General features: G+C 45.2%; 1 protein-coding gene across 1 annotated transcript in view; it reads right to left on the reverse strand.

Annotated features, from left to right (window-relative positions):
- Window positions 1-20,061, reverse strand: part of LOC106590429 (histone-lysine N-methyltransferase 2C) — a 206,257-nt gene that overhangs the window by 161,195 nt on the left and 25,001 nt on the right. Inside the window, exons 3-4 of the mRNA XM_082970632.1 lie at window positions 5,950-6,038; window positions 17-164 (exon numbers count right to left, since the gene is read on the reverse strand). Coding sequence (XP_082826758.1) covers window positions 17-164; window positions 5,950-6,038 — 237 coding nt within the window. The remainder of the gene's footprint in view (window positions 1-16; window positions 165-5,949; window positions 6,039-20,061) is intronic.

The raw sequence follows: 20,061 nt of genomic DNA on the forward strand, positions 1-20,061 counted from the left end.
CTCACCCTACTCTTACCGGACTTTGGCGTGCTCCAGGGTTGAGGCGGAGGATCCTGCAGAGTCCTCCGACACGGAGCGCTGGAAGAGTGGGGAGAGGGGTCTGTCGTCCCTGGGGCTAGGCACCATGATCTCCTCCTCAACATCCAGGACCAGCTCCTTAACTTCTGTGGGGAAAAGAGGGGGTAGAGGTTACACTGTTATTTGTTCAAAACGCGGGAAACCACATTCATAAAGCACTTAGTATGTCTACTGACTATAACAGACCATTTAGTCATGGGACGGCAGTAGTGCCCACTACCAAATTATTCAAACTAGCAAAATCCAGGGTGACAGTTGACTTGTTTCTCTTTGGGAACACAGTTGACATAGGCAACAACACCTTAATCAGAAGAAACCTGGTCTAGTTTCACTCAGGACTTTTTTAGGAACACATTGTCAGATTGTCATTTTTATTGTGACACACGAGTTGTCAGACTATGCAAACACGGAGTTCTTTCATTCCAAACCATTGTCTATGCAAAACTAAGACCAAAGAAAAACAGAGTTTTGCTGAACAGCAAAAGGATTAGTCCTAACCCCTCACCTGCCAGTCAAAGGCTCAGTTCAACTGGCACCTCTGGGTTGTGTTCATTAACCACCAAATGGAATAAAACTCACTGAAACAGGGTGACTACCTGGACTTATAATATGGACTCACAATAAGAAGTGCTCATTTTAATTTTTCTGTTGCAAAACATTAAAACATTTTCCTTAAATGAACATGACCCTGTACATTCTCTCTGTTCTAGTGTTACTAAAAGCAACACTGAGATTGTGTGGGCTTAGTGAATGCTTTGAGCTCTAGCAACCCTTTCAGTAGGAGAAGGGCTGTGAACTCCAGTCAATTCATCTGAAAATCACAAAAGCATTGCCGAAAATGTCACAACGCGTCCGGGCAAAAAGAGATGACGTGACCTTTACCTTGACCTTTAAAGCGCCAAAAATGTGGCACTCTTTTCCTGAAGAGTTGCCTACACAGGAGTTCAGGGGAAATAATAGCAGGCCAAATAATTTAGAGTTTAGAAACTTTACATCAATGGGACAGACCAATTACATTTATCAACAATGCCTACCACTGTTGGCGTGTATGGGCAACATTTGTTTGCTTTCTGGTAATCAGTTGTGTAACATTCGATACCTCGGCTAGTAACTTACACTGTTACTTCTATTAAGATTTTTGGTTTCTATAAAGAAAGAGAACAAATGCACATCCAATGCCTTTGAGCAGGTGCTGGATATCAGATAATGTTAGGCAAACGATGACTCCACACACTGCCATCGATGCTCCCATGTGGGTTATTAGGGATAAGGTTGATGAAGTGGTCAAAACATTGTCACTAATAAACCACACGGGAGCACAGACTGCAGAATGCAGTCTCATTTTTAGCATTTGCTGATTAGTAGAAAAACAATTATAAAAACCATACAACATCTAACAGTTATTGAACAACTTGATCTTGTGGTTAGGCTAGTTACTGTCATTCTGGGTTTTACATTTCATTTAAAATTATAATATCAGGAGAAATGCATGTGAATTCACAAAATGAAGATCTGCAATTGTTCTGGACGGACACACCTCTGTCCAGAATGAGTAGTCTAATACATCATTGTAATTATGAGAAACTCAAAATGGTTAGATTTCCTCTTGGATAAAACACCTTAGCAATATCAACAAGAGCCTTGATAAGGCCCTAGTGTCAGTGTGGAGCAGACCTTCTCAAGTCTGACCTGGCAGACTTCCCAGAGAGAGCTAATGAAATACAACCCACAGATTCCGATCCATTTCCTTCTTAGTTGTTTATATATTTTTTAATACTGAAACAGTAGGGCATCCAAAATCCTCAGTCAGGCATTCATAATACATTCATAAATCATTCGCTCCGCTGCGCCACTTGAAAATCCGAAAATGCGTTATTTCGAACCGTTGACCCGGACGTGATTCTCAACCATTAAAGAGTGATAAGGAACGTAGCTTTTCCCCTCTTTCCCAGCGACGACATTCCTCCACTCTGGAAATGGGGGGATAAAATAATATATCCTTGTTGTAGCTCGTAAAAGCACTGAAGCGTACACACTGCATCTTTATTTTCTGTATTGTTAAGACACAAAACTCCATTCTTGGAGCAAAAGCAAACCCTGGTCTTTGGTAGCATTCTTCATAACTAAGAGGGAATACAAACAAGATTGCCCAGAATATGCATTATAATATTGGCCTAAGGGAGACAACAAGGTGGGGTACAAGTAGAACAGGGACCTGATTTTCCCTTTAGACACTGATTCGGCCTAAGTCTATAGGGGGCGGGGGTCATTTTCTTAAAGCATCCCACCTAGGAAAAGCCCTGGAGTGTAATTACTAGCTAGGAAATGAATCTCCTGTCCGGCAAGAGGCTTTTGAATGGGGGGGGGGGGGGGGGGGGGGGGCTGTTTGTGTTCGTGCACTGGTAAGGGTTGGCAGCACATTTTAGAAGTGGATCAGATCAAGCCTTGTGAAGCCTTGATCTCATTGTGCATTGGGGAAAACTAGGCAAATCACCATAACTAGGTATGGGTCTCAATACAATTCATTTCTTCCTCCCCCATCTGTCATTACTACAAACAGGTGAAAGGTTTGGATAGGCTTTAAACCTAGTGATCATGGAGGAGAAAGGAAACCACTTTACACTTGAGGCACCCTGTGACAGCAGCACAAAAGCAGTTCAAATGATTTGGACTTTATTTCTCTCCTTTGTGTGGCATTTGCCAAGCTTGTGAAGTCATTTACAGGTCAACAAAATGCCAGCAGCGAAACGCGAACCAACACCACCACCAACAGGGGAGTTGACCACGTTCTATCGCAAATATTAGCCAGCCCTCTGGCAGTTGATTTACATAATGCATTCTCCGAATGGCGCCTTGTTTTCCAAGGATGTTCTGCCTTAACGTAGTTGCATCCACAGAACTATCGGGTTAGAAATGTTTGGGGAAGTGCATGGTGGGCCGGCGAGACCCCTGCAAGCAGCAGCTGCAGATGGCTTTGTAAACATCCCATAACGAGCCAGCGATTAGGCCTACGTTTTGGCTCTGTGGAAATACAAGTATGAACCAGCCTTTAGTCATCTACCATTTAGCAACGGAAACCTAAAAAAACATGGGGGAGGGTGGCGCAATATGCAACAAGACTGGTAGATTGCCTCTCTACAGACAACTTGAAGGCTATAGTCTACAGCAGTGGTTCCCAAACTTTTTATAGTCCCGTACCCCTTCAAACATTCAACCTCCAGCTGTGTACCTCCTCTAGCACAAGGGTCAGCGCACTCTCATATATAGTTTTTTGCCATCATTGTAAGCCTGCCACACACATACGATACATTTAATAAACATAAGAACGAGTGTGAGTTGTCACAACCCGGCTCGTGGGAAGTGACAAAGAACTCTTGTAGGACCAGGGCACAAATAATGATCAATAATTGTGCTCTTTATTTAGCCATCTTACATATAAAACCTTATTTGTTCACCAAAAATTGTGAATAACTCACCACAGGTTAATGAGAAGGGTGTGCTTGAAAGGATACACATAACTCTGCAATGTTGGGTTGTATTGGAGAGAGTCTCAGTCTTAAATAATTTTCCACACACAGTCTGTACCTTTCTTTTTCATGCTAGTGAGGGCCGAGAATCCACTCTCACATAGGTACATGGTTGCAAAGGGCATCAGTGTCTTAATAGCGCGATTTGCCAAGGCAAGAAACTCTGAGCGCCAGAAATCTGGCAGTGGCTTCTGATTGAATTCAATTTTCACAGAACCTCTTGTTGCAATTTTGATGAGGCTCTCTTGTTCAGATATCGGTAAGTAGACTGGAGGCAGAACATGAAAGGGATAACGAATCCAGTTGTTTGTGTCGGCCGTACCTGCGTAATTGCACACCCAACTCACTCAGGTGCTTCGCTATATCACATTTGACATTGTCCGTAGCTTGAGTTCATTTGCACACAAAAAAATCATACAACGATGGAAAGACCTGTGTGTTGTCCTTGTTAATGCAGACAGAGAAGAGCTCCAACTTCTTAATCATAGCCTGAATTTTGTCCCGCACATTGAATATAGTTGCAGAGAGTCCATGTAATCCTAGATTCAGATCATTCAGTTGAGAAAAAACATCTCCCAGATAGGCGAGTCGGGTGAGAAACTCGTCATCATGGAAACGGTCAGACAAGTGAAAATGAAGGTCAGTAAAGAAAACTTATCGCTCGTCTCACAATATTAAAAAAAACATGTCAATACTTCGCCCCTTGATAACCAGCGTTATGTTGTAAAAGTGTTACATGGTCGCTGCTCATATCATTGCATAATGCAGAAAATACACGAGCGTTCAGGGTCCTTGCTTTAACATAGTTAACCACTGTAGTGTAGTGTAGTTTTCACTGTAGGGTCCAAAACATCTTTCAAGCTGTCAGGCTTTCCCTTGGCAGCAAGAGCCTCTCGGTGGATGCTGCAGTGTACCCAAATGGCGTCGAGAACAACTAATTGCTCACGCGTTACCAATCCACTAAGTCTCCATCATGGCTATTGCCCCATCAGTACAGATACCAACACATCTTGACCACCAAAGTCCATTTGATGTCACAAAGCTGTCCAGTACTTTTAAAATATCCTCTTCTGTTGTCCTGGTTTCCAGTGTTTTGCAGAAGAGGATGTCTTCCTTAATTGACCCCCCATAAACGTAACGGACATATACCAGGAGCTGTGCCAGGCCCCCTGTCTGTTGACTCATCCAGCTGTAACACATATAATTCACTGGCTTGTATGCGAAGTATTAATTGTTTCAAAATATCTCCTGCCATGTCACTGATGTGACGGGAAACAGTGTTGTTTGATGAAGGCATTGGTCTGTATAGTTTTTTGGGCTGTATTTATTTTTTTTTTGTCTGTATAGCATTGTCCCAGCCATATCCGTGGCAGCAGGAATAATTAAGTCCACCACAATAGTATGGGGCTTGACTGCCTTAGCCACTCCGTAGCTCACCATATAAGAAGCTTCTAGCCCCTTCTTATTAATGGTATCTGTTGCTTTTATACATGTCTTACTACTCCAAAAACATCCGTGGCTTATTTTTCAAATTGTCATGTTTTGTTTCTAAATGTCTGCGCAAGACTGAAGGTTTCCCGCGAGAGAGTAACGGTTAATGTGATTGGATGTTAATTATTTGACTAGGCTACCTGTATTTGAAATTGTATTATTTCGCTAAAATCTAGACGGTTTAATTTTATTTTTGGCAGTGAAACAAGGCTACTCAAGCGAGAAAGAAAACTCACCCAAATGTATAGCCCCGTTGGAAAATATAAATGTACTTTGAAAATGTGAAGATTAGTATTATTGAATCACATTTTTATTTGGTGTACCCCGACGACATTGCGCGTACCCCAGTTTGGGAATGCCTGGTCTACAGGCATTGAGAAGCAGCGCGGTTGCATCGCGGAGGCAGCGGGCCTGCATCGCGGAGGCAGCGGCTCTGCATCGCGGAGGCAGCGGCTCTGCATCGCGGAGGCAGCGGCTCTGCATCGCGGAGGCAGCAGCTCTGCATCGCGGAGGCAGCGGCTCTGCATCGCGGAGGCAGCGGCTCTGCATCGCGGAGGCAGCGGGCCTGCATCGCGGAGGCAGTGGGTCTGCATCGCAGAGGTAGTGGTCATGCAACAGCTCCAAAGAACTAAGTCTTAATGATGAGAGGCACTTGGAAACTGGATCAAATCTCCCCTGAATACCAACACTCCACCCTATCAGTGACGGCAGCCTAAACAAGCACACATGTATGAAGACAACAGCACGCAAATATTAAAAGGGGAACACGCATGAAAACACACAAAGAGGCACACACTGATACAGGTATGTACACACACAAACCTTTCCATGATGACAGAGACAGTCAACTCACCCATATCCTGCATGTTCTCTGCTTCGGCGGTCTCCGTCCCGTCCATGCTGTCCTCATCCTCAACCTGGGCTCGGCCTCTGCTACGGCCCCTGAGACACACAGGGAGAGGAAACAGTCACTGATCTGATCTGCCTTTCAGGCTCTGCTCAAGGAGCAGCAACATTGTTACTTAGGTCTGCCTCACCAAATGAGGAACTGCCTTTTGAAGTATGAACAGTAATACAGGCATCAACAACAGGTAAACAGCCTTCGAGTTCAACCTCATAGCTGAGCTTTATTACAAGAGGAACAGCCAGTAAAGTCAGTGTGGCAGAGAGGAGAGGAACAGCCCGTAAAGTCAGTGTGGCAAAGAGGAACAGCCCATAAGGGTGGCTACGTTGAAGAATCTCAAATATAAACAAATCAAAATGTATTTTATATTTGAGAATCTTCAAAGTAACCACCCTTTGCCTTGATGACAACTTTGCACACTCTTGGCATTCTCTCAACCAGCTTCATGAGGTAGTCACCTGGAATGCATTTCATTTAACAGGTGTGCCTTGTTAAAAGTTAATGTGTGGAATTTCTTTCCTTCTTAATGTGTTTGAGCCAATCAGTTGTGTTGTAACAAGGTAGGGGTGGTATACAGAAGATAGCCCTATTTGGTAAAAGACCAAGAACTTTGAAAGTTTCTTGAAGTGCAGTCGCAAAAACCCTCTACCGCTATGATGAAACTGGCTCTCACGGGGTCCGCCACAGGAAAGGAAGATCCAGAGTTACCTCTGCTGCAGAGGGTAAGTTCATTAGAGTTAACTGCAGCTCAGAAATTGCAGCCCAAATAAATGCTTCCGAGTTCAAGTAACAGACACATCAATTGTTCAGAGGACACTGAATCAGGCCTTCATAGTCAAATTGCTGCAAAGAAACCACTACTAAAGGACATCAATAAGGAAGAGACTTGCTTGTGCCAAGAAACGCAATTGGACATTAGACCGGTGGAAATCTGTCCTTTGGTCTGATGAGTCCAAATTTGAGGTTTTTGTTCCAACCTTCATGTGCTTGTGAGATGTAGAGTAGGTGAACAGATGACCTCTGCATGTGTGGTTTCCACCGTGAAGCATGGAGGTTGTGGTGTGATGGTGCTTTGCTGGTGACAATGTCTTTGATTTACTTCGAACTCAAGGCACACTTAACCAGCATGGCTACCAAAGCATTCTGCAGTGATACGCCATCCCATCTGGTTTGCGCTTAGTGGGACTATCATTTGATTTTCAACAGGACAATGACCCAACACACCTCCAGGCTGTGTAAGGGCTATTTGATCAAGAAGGACAGTGATGGAGTACTGCATCAGATGACCTTGCCTCCACAAATCACCCGACCTTAACCCAATTACGATGGTTTGGGATGAGTTGGACCGCAAAGTGAAGGAAAAGCAGCCAACAAGTGCTCAGCGTATGTCCTTCAAGATTGTTGGAAAAGCATTCCCCATGAAGCTGGCTGAGAGAACGCCAAGAGTGTGCAAAGCTGTCATTAAGGAAAAGCGTGGCTACTTTGAAGAATCTAAAATATGTTTTGATTTGTTAAACACTTCCTTGGTTACTACATGATTCCATATGTAATGTCATAGTTTTGATGTCGTCACTATTATTCTACAATGTAGAAAATAGTAAAAATAAAGCAAAAACCTTCAATGAGTAGGTGCCCTAACTTTTGACTGGTACTGTAATATATATATATATATATATATATATATATATATACACGTCCTGACCAGTATAAGGGTCATTTGTTATTGTAGTTTGGTCAGGACGTGGCAGAGGGTATTTTGTTTATGTGGTTCGGGGTGGTGATTTATTTAGTAGGGTGTTTGATTTATTATTTCTGGGTTATGTTCTATGTTCATTCTAGTTCTTTGTATTTCTATGTCTTAGTATTGGGTGTTGGACTCTCAATTGGAGGCAGGTGTTTTCAGTTGCCTCTGATTGAAAGTCCTATATATATAGGGATGTGTTTTGTTTGTTAATTGTGGGTAGTTGCATTTCACACTGCTGTTGTAAGTATAGCCTGTGAAACTGTCGTTCTTTGTTTTCCTCGTGTTCACATTTATTTAATAAATATATATATGATGAACATGCAACCCGCTGCGCCTTGGTCCTCTCTACATAACGACAGGCGTTACAGAACTACCCACCAAACATGGACCAAGCAGCGGAGGAAGGAGCGGCAACAGGTGGAATATCAGGAGACATGGGCAGAGATGAGGATAAGAATTTCCAGGGCTATGGAGGAGTTAAGGGCGCCTGAGAGGCAGCCCCAATAATTATTTTGGGGGGGCACACGGTTAGTTTGGCTGGGCGAGGCTTGAGCCCCAGGCCAAATCCCCGTACCTTTCCCAAACAATCAGTGACTGGACAGGTCCCGTGCTTCGGGGTGATGGGTGCTGTGACGAGGCCGGGTATTTTCAGGCCGGTACGCGCAGTACCAGCGCCCCGCATTTGCCAGGGGGAAGTGGGCATCCAGCCAGTAAGGGCGATGCCAGTTCTGCGCTCGAGACCGCCAGTACGCCTCTACGGTCCAGTGTTTCCCGCTCCACGCACTAGCCCTGAGGTGCGTGTCCCCAAACTGGCACGTCCAGTACCAGCACCACGCATCAGGCATCCAGTGCGTAATAGTAGTTCCTCTCGGCCGGTTCCTGCTTCCCACACTAGCCCTAGGGTGCGTGTCTCCAGCCTGGTATCTCCTCTACCAGCCCCACGCATCAGGCTTCCAGTGCGTCAGCCCAGCCTCGAGAGTTCGCAGACAGCGCCCCGTCCAGAGGATCCGACAACAGTGTCCAGTCCGGAACCGAGGGAGTCTGCCTGCGACCCGGAACCGAGGGAGTCTGCCTGCGACCCGGAACCGAGGGAGTCTGCCTGCGACCCGGAACCGGGTGAAATGGAAATTAACTGCGAACTGAATGAGTCTGCCCACAGTTGTGAACTGAGTGAGTTGGCCTACGACCCGGAACGGAGTGAGTCTGCCTACGGTCCAGAATGTAGAGACTTTGTCTACTGTCTGGAGGACAGTAGGCCTGAGCCAGAACCACCTCCTGTATAGGTGGGTTGGGGAGGGGGGGTGTAGCACAAGTGGCGTCGGTGACGGCAGCCACCCTCCCTTCCCTCCCTTTAGTTTAGGGGTAGTTTTTTTATGGTTTTTTTTATGAGGTGCATCCGGGGTCTGCACCTTTAGGGGGGGTACTGTCACATCCTGACCAGTATAAGGGTTATTTGTTATTGTAGTTTGGTCAGGACGTGGCAGAGGGTATTTTGTATGTGGTTCGGGGTGGTGATTTATTTAGTAGGGTGTTGGTTTAGTTAGAACATAACCCGGAACTATGTTTATTTCTATGTGGTCTCCAGTCTTTTGTATTTCTATGTCTAGTTTATTGGGGTTGGACTCTCAATTGGAGGCAGGTGTTTTCTAGTTGCCTTTGAGAGTCCTATGTTTGGTTAAGTGTTTGTTCTTGGATTGCTGTGTTGCCTTCAAGACTGTTATTTTGTTGTTCATCGTTTTGCTATTTTTGTACATTTACATTTACATTTTAGTCATTTAGCAGACGCTCTTATCCAGAGCGACATACAGTATATATATATATATATATATATACTTACAGCGACTTTGTATACGTGTTTGTTTGTTTTTCCTTCTTTTCCCGTCAATAAAGAAGATGAGTATACATGTCCCTGCTGCGTTTTGGTCCTCTCTTTACGACAAACGTGACTATATATATATATACTGCTCAAAAAAATAAAGGGAACACTTAAACAACACAATGTAACTCCAAGTCAATCACACTTCTGTGAAATCAAACTGTCCACTTAGGAAGCAACACTGATTGACAATAAATGTCACATGCTGTTGTGCAAATGGAATAGACAACAGGTGGAATTTATAGGCAATTAGCAAGACACCCCTAATAAAGGAGTGGTTCTGCAAGTGGGGACCACAGACCACTTCTCAGTTCCTATGCTTCCTGGCTGATGTTTTGGTCACTTTTGAATGCTGGCGGTGCTTTCACTCTAGTGGTAGCATGAGACGGAGTCTACAACCCACACAAGTGGCTCAGGTAGTGCAGCTCATCCAGGATGAGTGTCTGTGGTCCCCACCTGCAGAACCACTCCTTTATTGGGGGTGTTTGCTGTGTCTGTCAGCGTAGTGTCCAGAGCATGGAGGCGCTACCAGGAGACAGGCCAGTACATCAGGAGACGTGGAGGAGGCCGTAGGAGGGCAACAACCCAGCAGCAGGACCGCTACATCCGCCTTTGTGCAAGGAGGAGCAGGAGAAGCACTGCCAGAGCCCTGCAAAATGACCTCCAGCAGGCCACAAATGTGCATGTGTCTGCTCAAACGGTCAGAAACAGACTCCATGAGGGTGGTATGAGGGCCCGACGTCCACGGGTGGGGGTTGTGCTTACAGCCCAACACCGTGCAGGACGTTTGGCATTTGCCAGAGAACACCAAGATTGGCAAATTCGCCACTGGCGCCCTGTGCTCTTCACAGATGAAAGCAGGTTCACACTGAGCACGTGACAGACGTGAGTCTGGAGACGCCGTGGAGAATGTTCTGCTGCGTGCAACATCCTCCAGCATGACCGGTTTGGCGGTGGGTCAGTCATTGTGTGGGGTGGCATTTCTTTGGGGGGCCGCACAGCCCTCCATGTGCTCGCCAGAGGTAGCCTGACTGCCATTAGGTACCGAGATGAGATCCTCAGACCCCTTGTGAGACCATATGCTGGTGCGGTTGGCCCTGGGTTCCTCCTAATGCAAGACAATGCTAGACCTCATGTGGCTGGAGTGTGTCAGCAGTTCCTGCAAGAGGAAGGCATTGATGCTATGGACTGCCCGTTCCCCAGACCTGAATCCAATTGAGCACATCTGGGACATCATGTCTCGCTCCATCCACCAACGCCACGTCCAGACTGCCCAGGAGTTGGCGGATGCTTTAGTCCAGGTCTGGGAGGAGATCCCTCAGGAGACCATCCGCCACCTCATCAGGAGCATGCCCAGGCGTTGTAGGGAGGTCATACAGGCACGTGGAGGCCACACACTACTGAGCCTCATTTTGATCAGCCTGTAGTGTGGTTTTCCACTTTAATTTTGAGTGTGACTCCAAATCCAGACCTCCATGGGTTGATAAATTGGATTTCCATTGATTATTTTTGTGTGATTTTGTTGTCAGCACATTCAACTATGTAAAGAAAAAAGTATTTAATAAGATTATTTATTTCATTCAGATCTAGGATGTGTTGTTTAAGTGTTCCCTTTATTTTTTTGAGCAGTATATATATATATATATATATATATATATATATATATATATATATATATAAAAATATAAAAGCCCTTTAAACCAGACACTTGTTGCCTATAAATTCATCTCAAAATTGAACTTGAGCGAAAGCTCCCTCCATGTTTGTTTCAGTAACATTTGTTAGAGTGTGGTGGACCAAGGTTTGTTTCTGTTCACTTCTCTCTGCCCCATCTCTGGAGCACTGAGCAGTGGAGTCCACAGCACAGCACTTCCTTTCCCTCCCCGGTCTGTAATAGGCCTAACCAACACTGTCAACACTGGTGTTGCAGTCATAGCAGCCAAATGGGACGCACCGCTCCACCTGCGGCTACAGCTCAGCTGCTGGCGATGTTGTGACGGGCTCATTCTACAGAAAAACTCTAAATAACATAGAAAAAAATGTGACACTTGAAAGAAATTTCTACATGATTCCCACATGAACTGGGAGAGAGAGGATTGGTGCTCATATCAGTGTCATGAACCCTGTGGTGGTAGCAGACCGAACATGCAATGGAAACCAGGGCACCAAACCAGAGCATCCAAAACAAGCCCCTGGAGTGGAGAAAGAGGGATAGGACTGGGAAGACAACTAGGGCAAGAGAGAAAGCTGGAGGGAGAAAAACACACCTCTGTCTAGCTCTGAAAACTTGGCTGGACTATCTAGAACAGCTCATGCGTAGTGGGTCTGTGCAAATGTAGCGTCTAAAAAGCTCTGGCACTTTCTGGCTCCCTCTCTTTCTCTGTGCTACACAAGAACAAAGAGGTGCCATTCAGAGTACTTACCAATGTGGCTCTCTTAACTCAAAGCCTGCAACCCGGACCAAAAGGGCCTTCTCCTTTAGATCACGCGTCTAACTCTGCAGGTTCACTCCACATTTGTACTTGTTTCTTGAATTAAGATAAATAATAAGTAAATAATAAGTAAATAACTCCTCACCAGGGCCTCCCGAGTGGCGCAGTGGTCTAAGGCACTGCAGTGCTAGCTGTGCCACTAGAGATTCTGGGTTCGAGTCCAGGCTCTGTCGCAGCCGGCCGCAATCGGCCCAGCGTCGTCCAGGTTAGGGGAGGGTTTGGCCAGCAGGGATGTCCTCGTCCCATTGCGCACTAGCGACTTCTTTGGCGGGCTGGCGCAGTGCATGCTGACAAGGTCGCCAGGTGTACGGTGTTTCCATCGACACATGGATGCTGCTGGCTTCCGGGTTAAGTTGGCATTGTGTCAAGAAGCACTGCGACTTGGTTGGGTTGTGTTTCAGAGGATGCATGGCTTTCGACCTTTGCCTTTCCCGAGTCCGTACGGGAGTGGCAGCGATGAGACAAGACTAACTACCAATTGGATACCAAGAAATTGGGGAGAAAGGGGTATTAAAAACCCTCACCTTGTTGTCTAGGTCTTAATTGAAAGTAAAGACCAAAAATCTGCAGACACTCGGCCCTCCGTGAAATGATTTTGGACACCCCTGCTTTAGGATGGACTAGCCTAGATGTAGGTTGGTTCAGAACACTATGACTAAGCGCCTGAGCTGGTCCAAATAACATAGGTTCTTCTGAAGCAGCCTAACCACCATAAAGCAAGAGCAGAATCAGAAAGCGGGAGATACACGTCAAAGGAAGACACTTCCTGGGTTTGTGCTCAGTTGGGAACAAAAAAATGTATAATATTCCAGCAATGCAATAAGCTGTTTCAAAGGCAAAACTCATTGGACGGCAAAAGCAAGGACTAGCGGCCTCGAAAGCAAACCACCCAAACACAAAGTTTGTGGTGGGAAATATTGGGTTTCCACTGCAAACAATTGTGAGGCTTTGCGGCCTATTCTACCTTTCACAATGCAGTGGCGAGGTCAGGGGCTGAGGCATCGGGTAACCAGGGTTGGGTTTCTGGGATGAGACGGACACCGCTATTGACACTGCCATCGGCAACCGAATCCCAGTGCTCTGATCAATGACCTACATCATTGAAAATGCAAGGCCATTGTGTCCCGGGCCTGGAACAGTTTTAATCCAGGTCAACTGGTCTGGCCAGACCGATTCCGCTCCTTTCCACACCAAGCATAGTAACTAGTAGCCTAATCCACTGTTCAGCATTTTTCATCCAGCCTGCACTGCAAGGTATTGGTTTTACTTATTAGAAATTCATGCCAACCTCAAACACCAATTCTACTTCTCCAAAATGACTGATGGCCACTGCACAACATTCTCGGTTGTCTCCAAGGCTTGAAACTAACTTTTTGGTCCATCAACCACTCTGGCAGGTAGATTTAGTTAAGTTAGTTGAGAATGCTTTGTAATGTTTCTAAAACAAATGTATTACTAGACCAGAGTCATTTAAACAAAATATCACAGATGAGACTAATTTCACCTGCCCCTTTAAGAGTGGGAGATTACCGTGGCAAAAAGACTCATGTTTTTAGCTGTGAGATTGAGTCTGGCTAATCTGACTAGTAGCCGTGTTGTCTTCTCTTCCCTAGCAGTTGAAACTCAAACATTGAAAAACAACCTTGCTTGTGAACAAATCAATGCAAATAGTCAAGAAACACTGGGACGAAGTCTCACTTCAGTATACTTTAGACCAACTTTTATGCCTGTGCGCAGCGCTTCTAAAAATGAATTTCTCACTCAGCACGTGCGCACAGCCCCCAGCCAGTCAGTGTTGCTGCGCGAGGTGGGATAGGCTATATAAGATTTGTAGCTATGAAACAAAACGGCAGAAATACTTAGAAAACAGCTACTGCAGCACAAATGCGAGTGAAATGCTCGCACTGTGGCTGGTGAAATAGACATTTTACCCACCAATGGGAGAAAAAAAAACTGATGGGTGGCGGGTGTTCATTTTAGGCACTGGTTGTCTCCAAATCTGTGTCCTAAACAAATGAAGTAAAAGGACTTGATAGGTGGAAGCCAGACCAGACCTTTTAGTCATTAAGGAAACGATATGAGGAAGGGAAGGTTTTCTAGGGTACCTAGTTTAGCAATATGTTGGACATGCATGGCAGTTCAGGAGGTGGTGGAGCTGCGCCTGCCCATAGAATGGATCACACTTGAGGGATTTCCAATTGGACAGTTTAAGTTAACGGTGGAACAGTGATCAAACACCAACAATGTCAAGTGGCCCATGTTTGCAAAAAGAATGCAAGGACCCTTAATATATGCAACCTCCAGACAATTAATGTTCTAGTGTCAAGTGACTGACAATAAGACTGATAAAAAATAAATAAATGAAAAGCCTCTCAAAAGTCCTCGTAGGGATTCGTTGGTTAATCCATGCATGAAGCCAAACAATGCCCAACCCCACGAGAGACCTCTAAACAAACAAGAAGAAAAACAGAAGTACAGTGATGCTTACTGGTATACAGGCACTGCATAATACATACATCATGGCTATGTGACTTCCCACTTCCCAGAATCCACGGGTTTTGCCAAGCGGGGGCACCTAAATGGATTTTACGTGTACCTGTCCTAACTCCCGTGCATCACAGAGGTAAACAAATGATGAAATGTGGGCTAATGAGTAACCCGAAGGCAGATAAGGCAGATCCTTCTACATGCTGCAGTCCGGTCGAAGATTTAAGGTGCCACTCGCACAGAAAAACGGCAGTGACAATCCTAAATAAGGCTCTTGGCATTATTTAGATAATTTTCCATTTTGTGCAAACCTATTGAACAAATGCATTTTTCTAACCACCCGCTAGTCAGAGAGAAGAAGGGATGAGGATGGTCCTAAAGACATGGCCCAGCCCAAGGGAACTGGTGTAGCATCCATTGGTCGTATGGCCCAGGAGGAACTCTTGGAAATCTGTCATGTTACAGTCTTACAGGAGTATGCTTATCGTCATCATCAGCCACCTTAACTCCAATAAATCACATTTTATTGGTCACATACACATATTTAGCAGATGTTATGCGGGTGTAACGAAATGCTTGTGTTCCTAGCTCCAACAGTGCAGTAGCATTTAACAATTCACAACACACAAATCTAAAGTAGAATAGAATACAGTATATACATATGAGATGAGTAAAGCTGTATAAAAACATTATTAAAGTGCCTAGAGTTCCATTGTTAAGGTGGCCTGTGATTCCATGTCGATGTATATAGGGCAGCAGCCTCTAAGGTGCAGGGTGGTACCCGGCTAGTGATGGCTGTTTAACAGTCTGATGGCCTTAAGATAGAAGCTGTTTTTCAGTCTCTTGGCCCCAGTTTTGATGCACCTGTACTGTCCTCGCCTTCTGGATGATAGCGGGGTGAACAGGCCGTGGCTCGTGTGGTTGATGTCCTTGATTGATCCTTTTGGCCTTCCTTTGACACCGGGTGCTGTAGGTGTCCTGGAGGGCAGACAGTGTGCCCCCAGTGATGCGTTGGGCTGACTGCACCACCCTCTGGAGTGCCCTGCGGTTGCAGTGCTCCAGTTGCCGTACCAGGTGGTGATACAGCCCGACTGGGTGCTCTCAATTGTGCATCTGTAAACGTTTGAGGGTCTTAGGTGCCAAGCTGAATTTCTTCAGGCCCTTGAGGTTGAAGAGGCGCTGTTGTACCTTCTTCACCACACTGTATGTGTTGGTGGACCATTTCAGATTGTCAGTGACCTGTACACCGAGGTACTTTCCAGCTTTCCACCTTGTCCACTGTGGTCATGTCGATGTGGATAGCTAATAATTCAAATTCATTTTTACTGGTTCACATAAACAGAGCCCACCCCCCATTTTTCTAAGTTTAGGCTACCGTTAGCCATAGATTCTACTAAGAATGAAAATCTACTGGTTCATATAAAGAGCCCCCCCCACAGAAACACCAATACAGGACCAAGCAAAGTGCTACTCTTTCTTGTTTATTCCAATTCCATGCACAATGTTTTACATTTGCACCACTTAAAAGCATGTGGTATCGAACAGAAGCAGTCAGTCACAAAAATATGAATTAAGGTCATTTGTATTTGGGTTTGTTTTTATTTATTTAAAAAAAAAAATACACATCCAGAAACTTAAGGCCACAATTCTACTACAGTGAGAAACGGAGCAGGTAGTGTTGGACAGAGAGAGAGAAAGAGAGGCAAAGAAAAAAAAAAGCTGTTGTTGCAAGTAGTTCCAGCTCTTAAGGCAGTGGCGAAATCCCGGCATGGACTAACTAACTGGCTGGGATGGGCACACCCCCTTCTCCATAGCTGTTTCCCAGCATGCCATTTAACCATTTCCTCTCAGTTTTTTACACTTCCAAGCTTTTACAAGCAATTGTTTAAACCAGATTCAAAACAAACGCAATGCTAGGGGCTAGAAACCTTTGATATGCGGACTCACAGGACATTCCTTCCTCCCAAACAAAAGCAAACAAGGGTCAATTCAATTTACCTTCAACCTATTCATTACCTGCAAGAGCTGTATTGCAAATAAGTACTCCTAGGATTTTTGTTTAAACTCCAGCACAAAAACTAGGTTGAGCTTTGGGGTTGAGATCTGGCAACCACAAAAACCACTATTGTGCACTACTGCGACACATAGGCATGGAGGTTATTTTAGGGTAACATCAATGGCGACTAGGTCTGACCACTAAAGGGGCCAAATGTAATGTGCCTATTGTATTGATACATCCGTAAGGCCAAGATATTGAATGTGTATTAAGCCCCTTATACAATACAGTAACAGTAGATCCAGGAACAACAAGGGTTCCTAGTCTGGTGTATTTGGGGCTTTCCTAAATCATATTCTTTGATAGCCATCAACCAACTGCCTTCCACCCCTATTTCACTGCTGACACGATTCTATGCCACCAATAACATTTAAGAAATACCAATGCTCTGAAATACCTTTCAATATTTTATGGAGCCATTGTGTCCATATTGCGAATAAGCGTCTCTGTCAAAGCTATTTGTAAAGCACCCTCATGATTGACAGCTGTTCTGAAAAAACCATGCCAGCCATTTAGACAGTCAGGTAACAGTTTTGGTGATTCACTGCCCAGACCCCTTGGGCATTGCCGCAACGGGAGAAATTAACACACGCAGCAGCCATTAGGTTATGCAAGCAGTCTCAATGAGGTACTCTAAGCTCTTGCAGTCTTTGTAAAAAAATATATTTATAAAGCCTGGCACACAGAGAGACACTTCAGTGACATAAGCAGTGGGTCTGGGGACAAGCACAGTGGGTCTGGGGACAAGCACAGTGGGTCTGGGGACAAGCACAGTGGGTCTGGGGACAAGCACAGTGGGTCTGGGGACAAGCACAGTGGGTCTGGGGACAAGCACAGTGGGTCTGGGGACAAGCACAGTGGGTCTGGGGACAAGCACAGTGGGTCTGGGGACAAGCACAGTGGGTCTGGGGACAAGCACAGTGGGTCTGGGGACAAGCACAGTGGGTCTAGGGACAAGCACAGTGGGTCTAGGGACAAGCACAGTGGGTCTAGGGACAAGCACAGTGGGTCTAGGGACAAGCACAGTGGGTCTGGGGACAAGCACAGTGGGTCTAGGGACAAGCACAGTGGGTCTGGGGACAAGCACAGTGGGTCTGGGGACAAGCACAGTGGGTCTAGGGACAAGCACAGTGGGTCTGGGGACAAGCACAGTGGGTCTGGGGACAAGCACAGTGGGTCTAGGGACAAGCACAGTGGGTCTGGGGACAAGCACAGTGGGTCTAGGGACAAGCACAGTGGGTCTGGGGACAAGCACAGTGGGTCTAGGGACAAGCACAGTGGGTCTGGGGACAAGCACAGTGGGTCTGGGGACAAGATTTCCTTCAGAAAAAGATAGGCGCTATAACGAGGAAGAGGGAAGCGAAACCTTTGCAGAAAAATGTAGCAATTTCCTCTGAAAAATGGTTCTTCTAGATAGAAATGACCAAGCTTGGTTTCTGACATAAAAAGAAAGATATGAGTTGCAAAAGGTCAAGGCGATAATTCCGATATAGATTGAGCCTTATAAATCATTGTTATTCAAGCATCCGTAGTTTATTCCCCCATCTGGGACATATTAAGATCGCCTCGGTGTGAGTGTGTATTTGTTTCGCGCCCACGATCCATGCCCACCCGCCCACACATACACACCTTGTGAAGAAAAACAAGGACTACCTGGAACAGAGCCTCTAGGAAGTGGCAGACAGATCACATAACAGCTGTAACACCATACAGCAGCGCATATACATTACACTGTATGTATTGAAGAATGCTAATGGGAAAACAGGCAAGGAGCAGTGTCATCCACACACACATTTTCCAGGAAGTCAGCAATGACATCATTTGAACACCAGCCATGCATTTACGGTCCATAATCAGTCAGGTGACATTTTGACTAGGCCAACCAAGCTGTTCCAAGTTCTCAATAGCACTAAGTAGCGTCGAGCCATTTGAAAAGGCACAATATGGGATATTTCCAGTTGTCCAATTTCAAATAATATACATGAAAATAAATACCTTAGAAATACCTCATTAGCTTAGTACAGCTGTCGTACCCAATCATTACTGACTCAGTTGCATCCATAGCTCATGAATTTGAGCGTGGTTACATTTCTCCAGCCTCATCCCTCAGCTTTATACCAAACCAAGTGACGGGGCAAATATAACCTTAGGATTGTGGGCTTCCAGTCATATTTTCAATTCAATACTACGTGTTTTTGTGTGTGTGTGAATAACTAACATCAGAGAGTTTGGTAAAGTTCAAGCATAATCTTTTACTCAAGTATAACATGTTATGGGTCACAACATCCTAATCAGACATTCATAATGCACCTGTTTATATATCTTAGATAAGTGCCCCACAGGCACCATCTCTGGCTTGGCATTATTTCCATTATCTTAGCATCTCCTTTTCATATAGAATTAGCTTATATATGTGGCACACAGCCACAAAATGTTTAATTTCTTGGGTCATGTTGGGCCAGAACACTGAGCCTCTGGCTTTTCTTGAGACTGGCTTCGACCCGAGTGCCCTGCATGGATACAAGAGAGAATCATTGGGCGTAGAGTTTCTGGCACTACCACCCTGTCGCCTTTTTAGACAACCTCTTCCTGCATTGTGAGTGTGTCTCTGTATGTCCAGTAGTCCCTCACCAGGATGTGTGTACTCTTTGTGTCTGGCCAGCCTCTTAGGATAAAAGACTGAAGCATTCAAGAAGTCTTGTCCTCTGTTGAATGAGCTTTAATAGCATCCCGTGTCTGCGGGGAGATGTGAACCATGCTACTGATCAAAACATCAACAACCTCAGCCTGTAGAGCATACACTGTCTCATTGTCCGATATTGCAGGTGACTAGTTGTTGGTAGTGCTGCTCTTGACAAGAAATCTGCAATGTGAAGCACTATTCCTTTCTTGTATACTACCTGTAGTTGATAACGTTGAAGCATCATCCTTTGAAGTCGCTTCAAGGCAGTCAGATTCTTTTTTAAGATAACCTCAAGCAGCTTGTGATCAGTGTGCACCGTGATAAAGTCCCTACCATGAAGGTATTGATCAAAACGGTCACAGGCGAACACTATGGCTAGGCATTCCTTTTCAATTTGGGCATATCCTTGCTCCGTGGGTGTCAATGTCCTTGAAGCAAATGCAATGGCTGCCCCTTCTGCAAGAGCGCTGCCCCTAGGCCTTTGTCACTTGCATCCCATTGTAGGGTCACTTCTTCAGGGAGGTCATAGTACTTAAGTATTGGTTGGTTGCTTACCAACTTCTTGATTTGCTCCAAGCCATGCCTATAGCACATCTTTATTGGTCAGCCGACAAAATGGCTCACATACGTCAGACAGATGATAGGAATTTGGCTGAGTAATTTACAAAACCAAGCAATCGGTGCACTGCTTTTGCATCTGTAGATGGCGGCATTTGCTGTACT

This window comes from Salmo salar, chromosome 29 (assembly GCF_965601325.2).
Source record: "Salmo salar chromosome 29, fSalSal1, whole genome shotgun sequence".
NCBI lineage: Eukaryota > Metazoa > Chordata > Actinopteri > Salmoniformes > Salmonidae > Salmo > Salmo salar.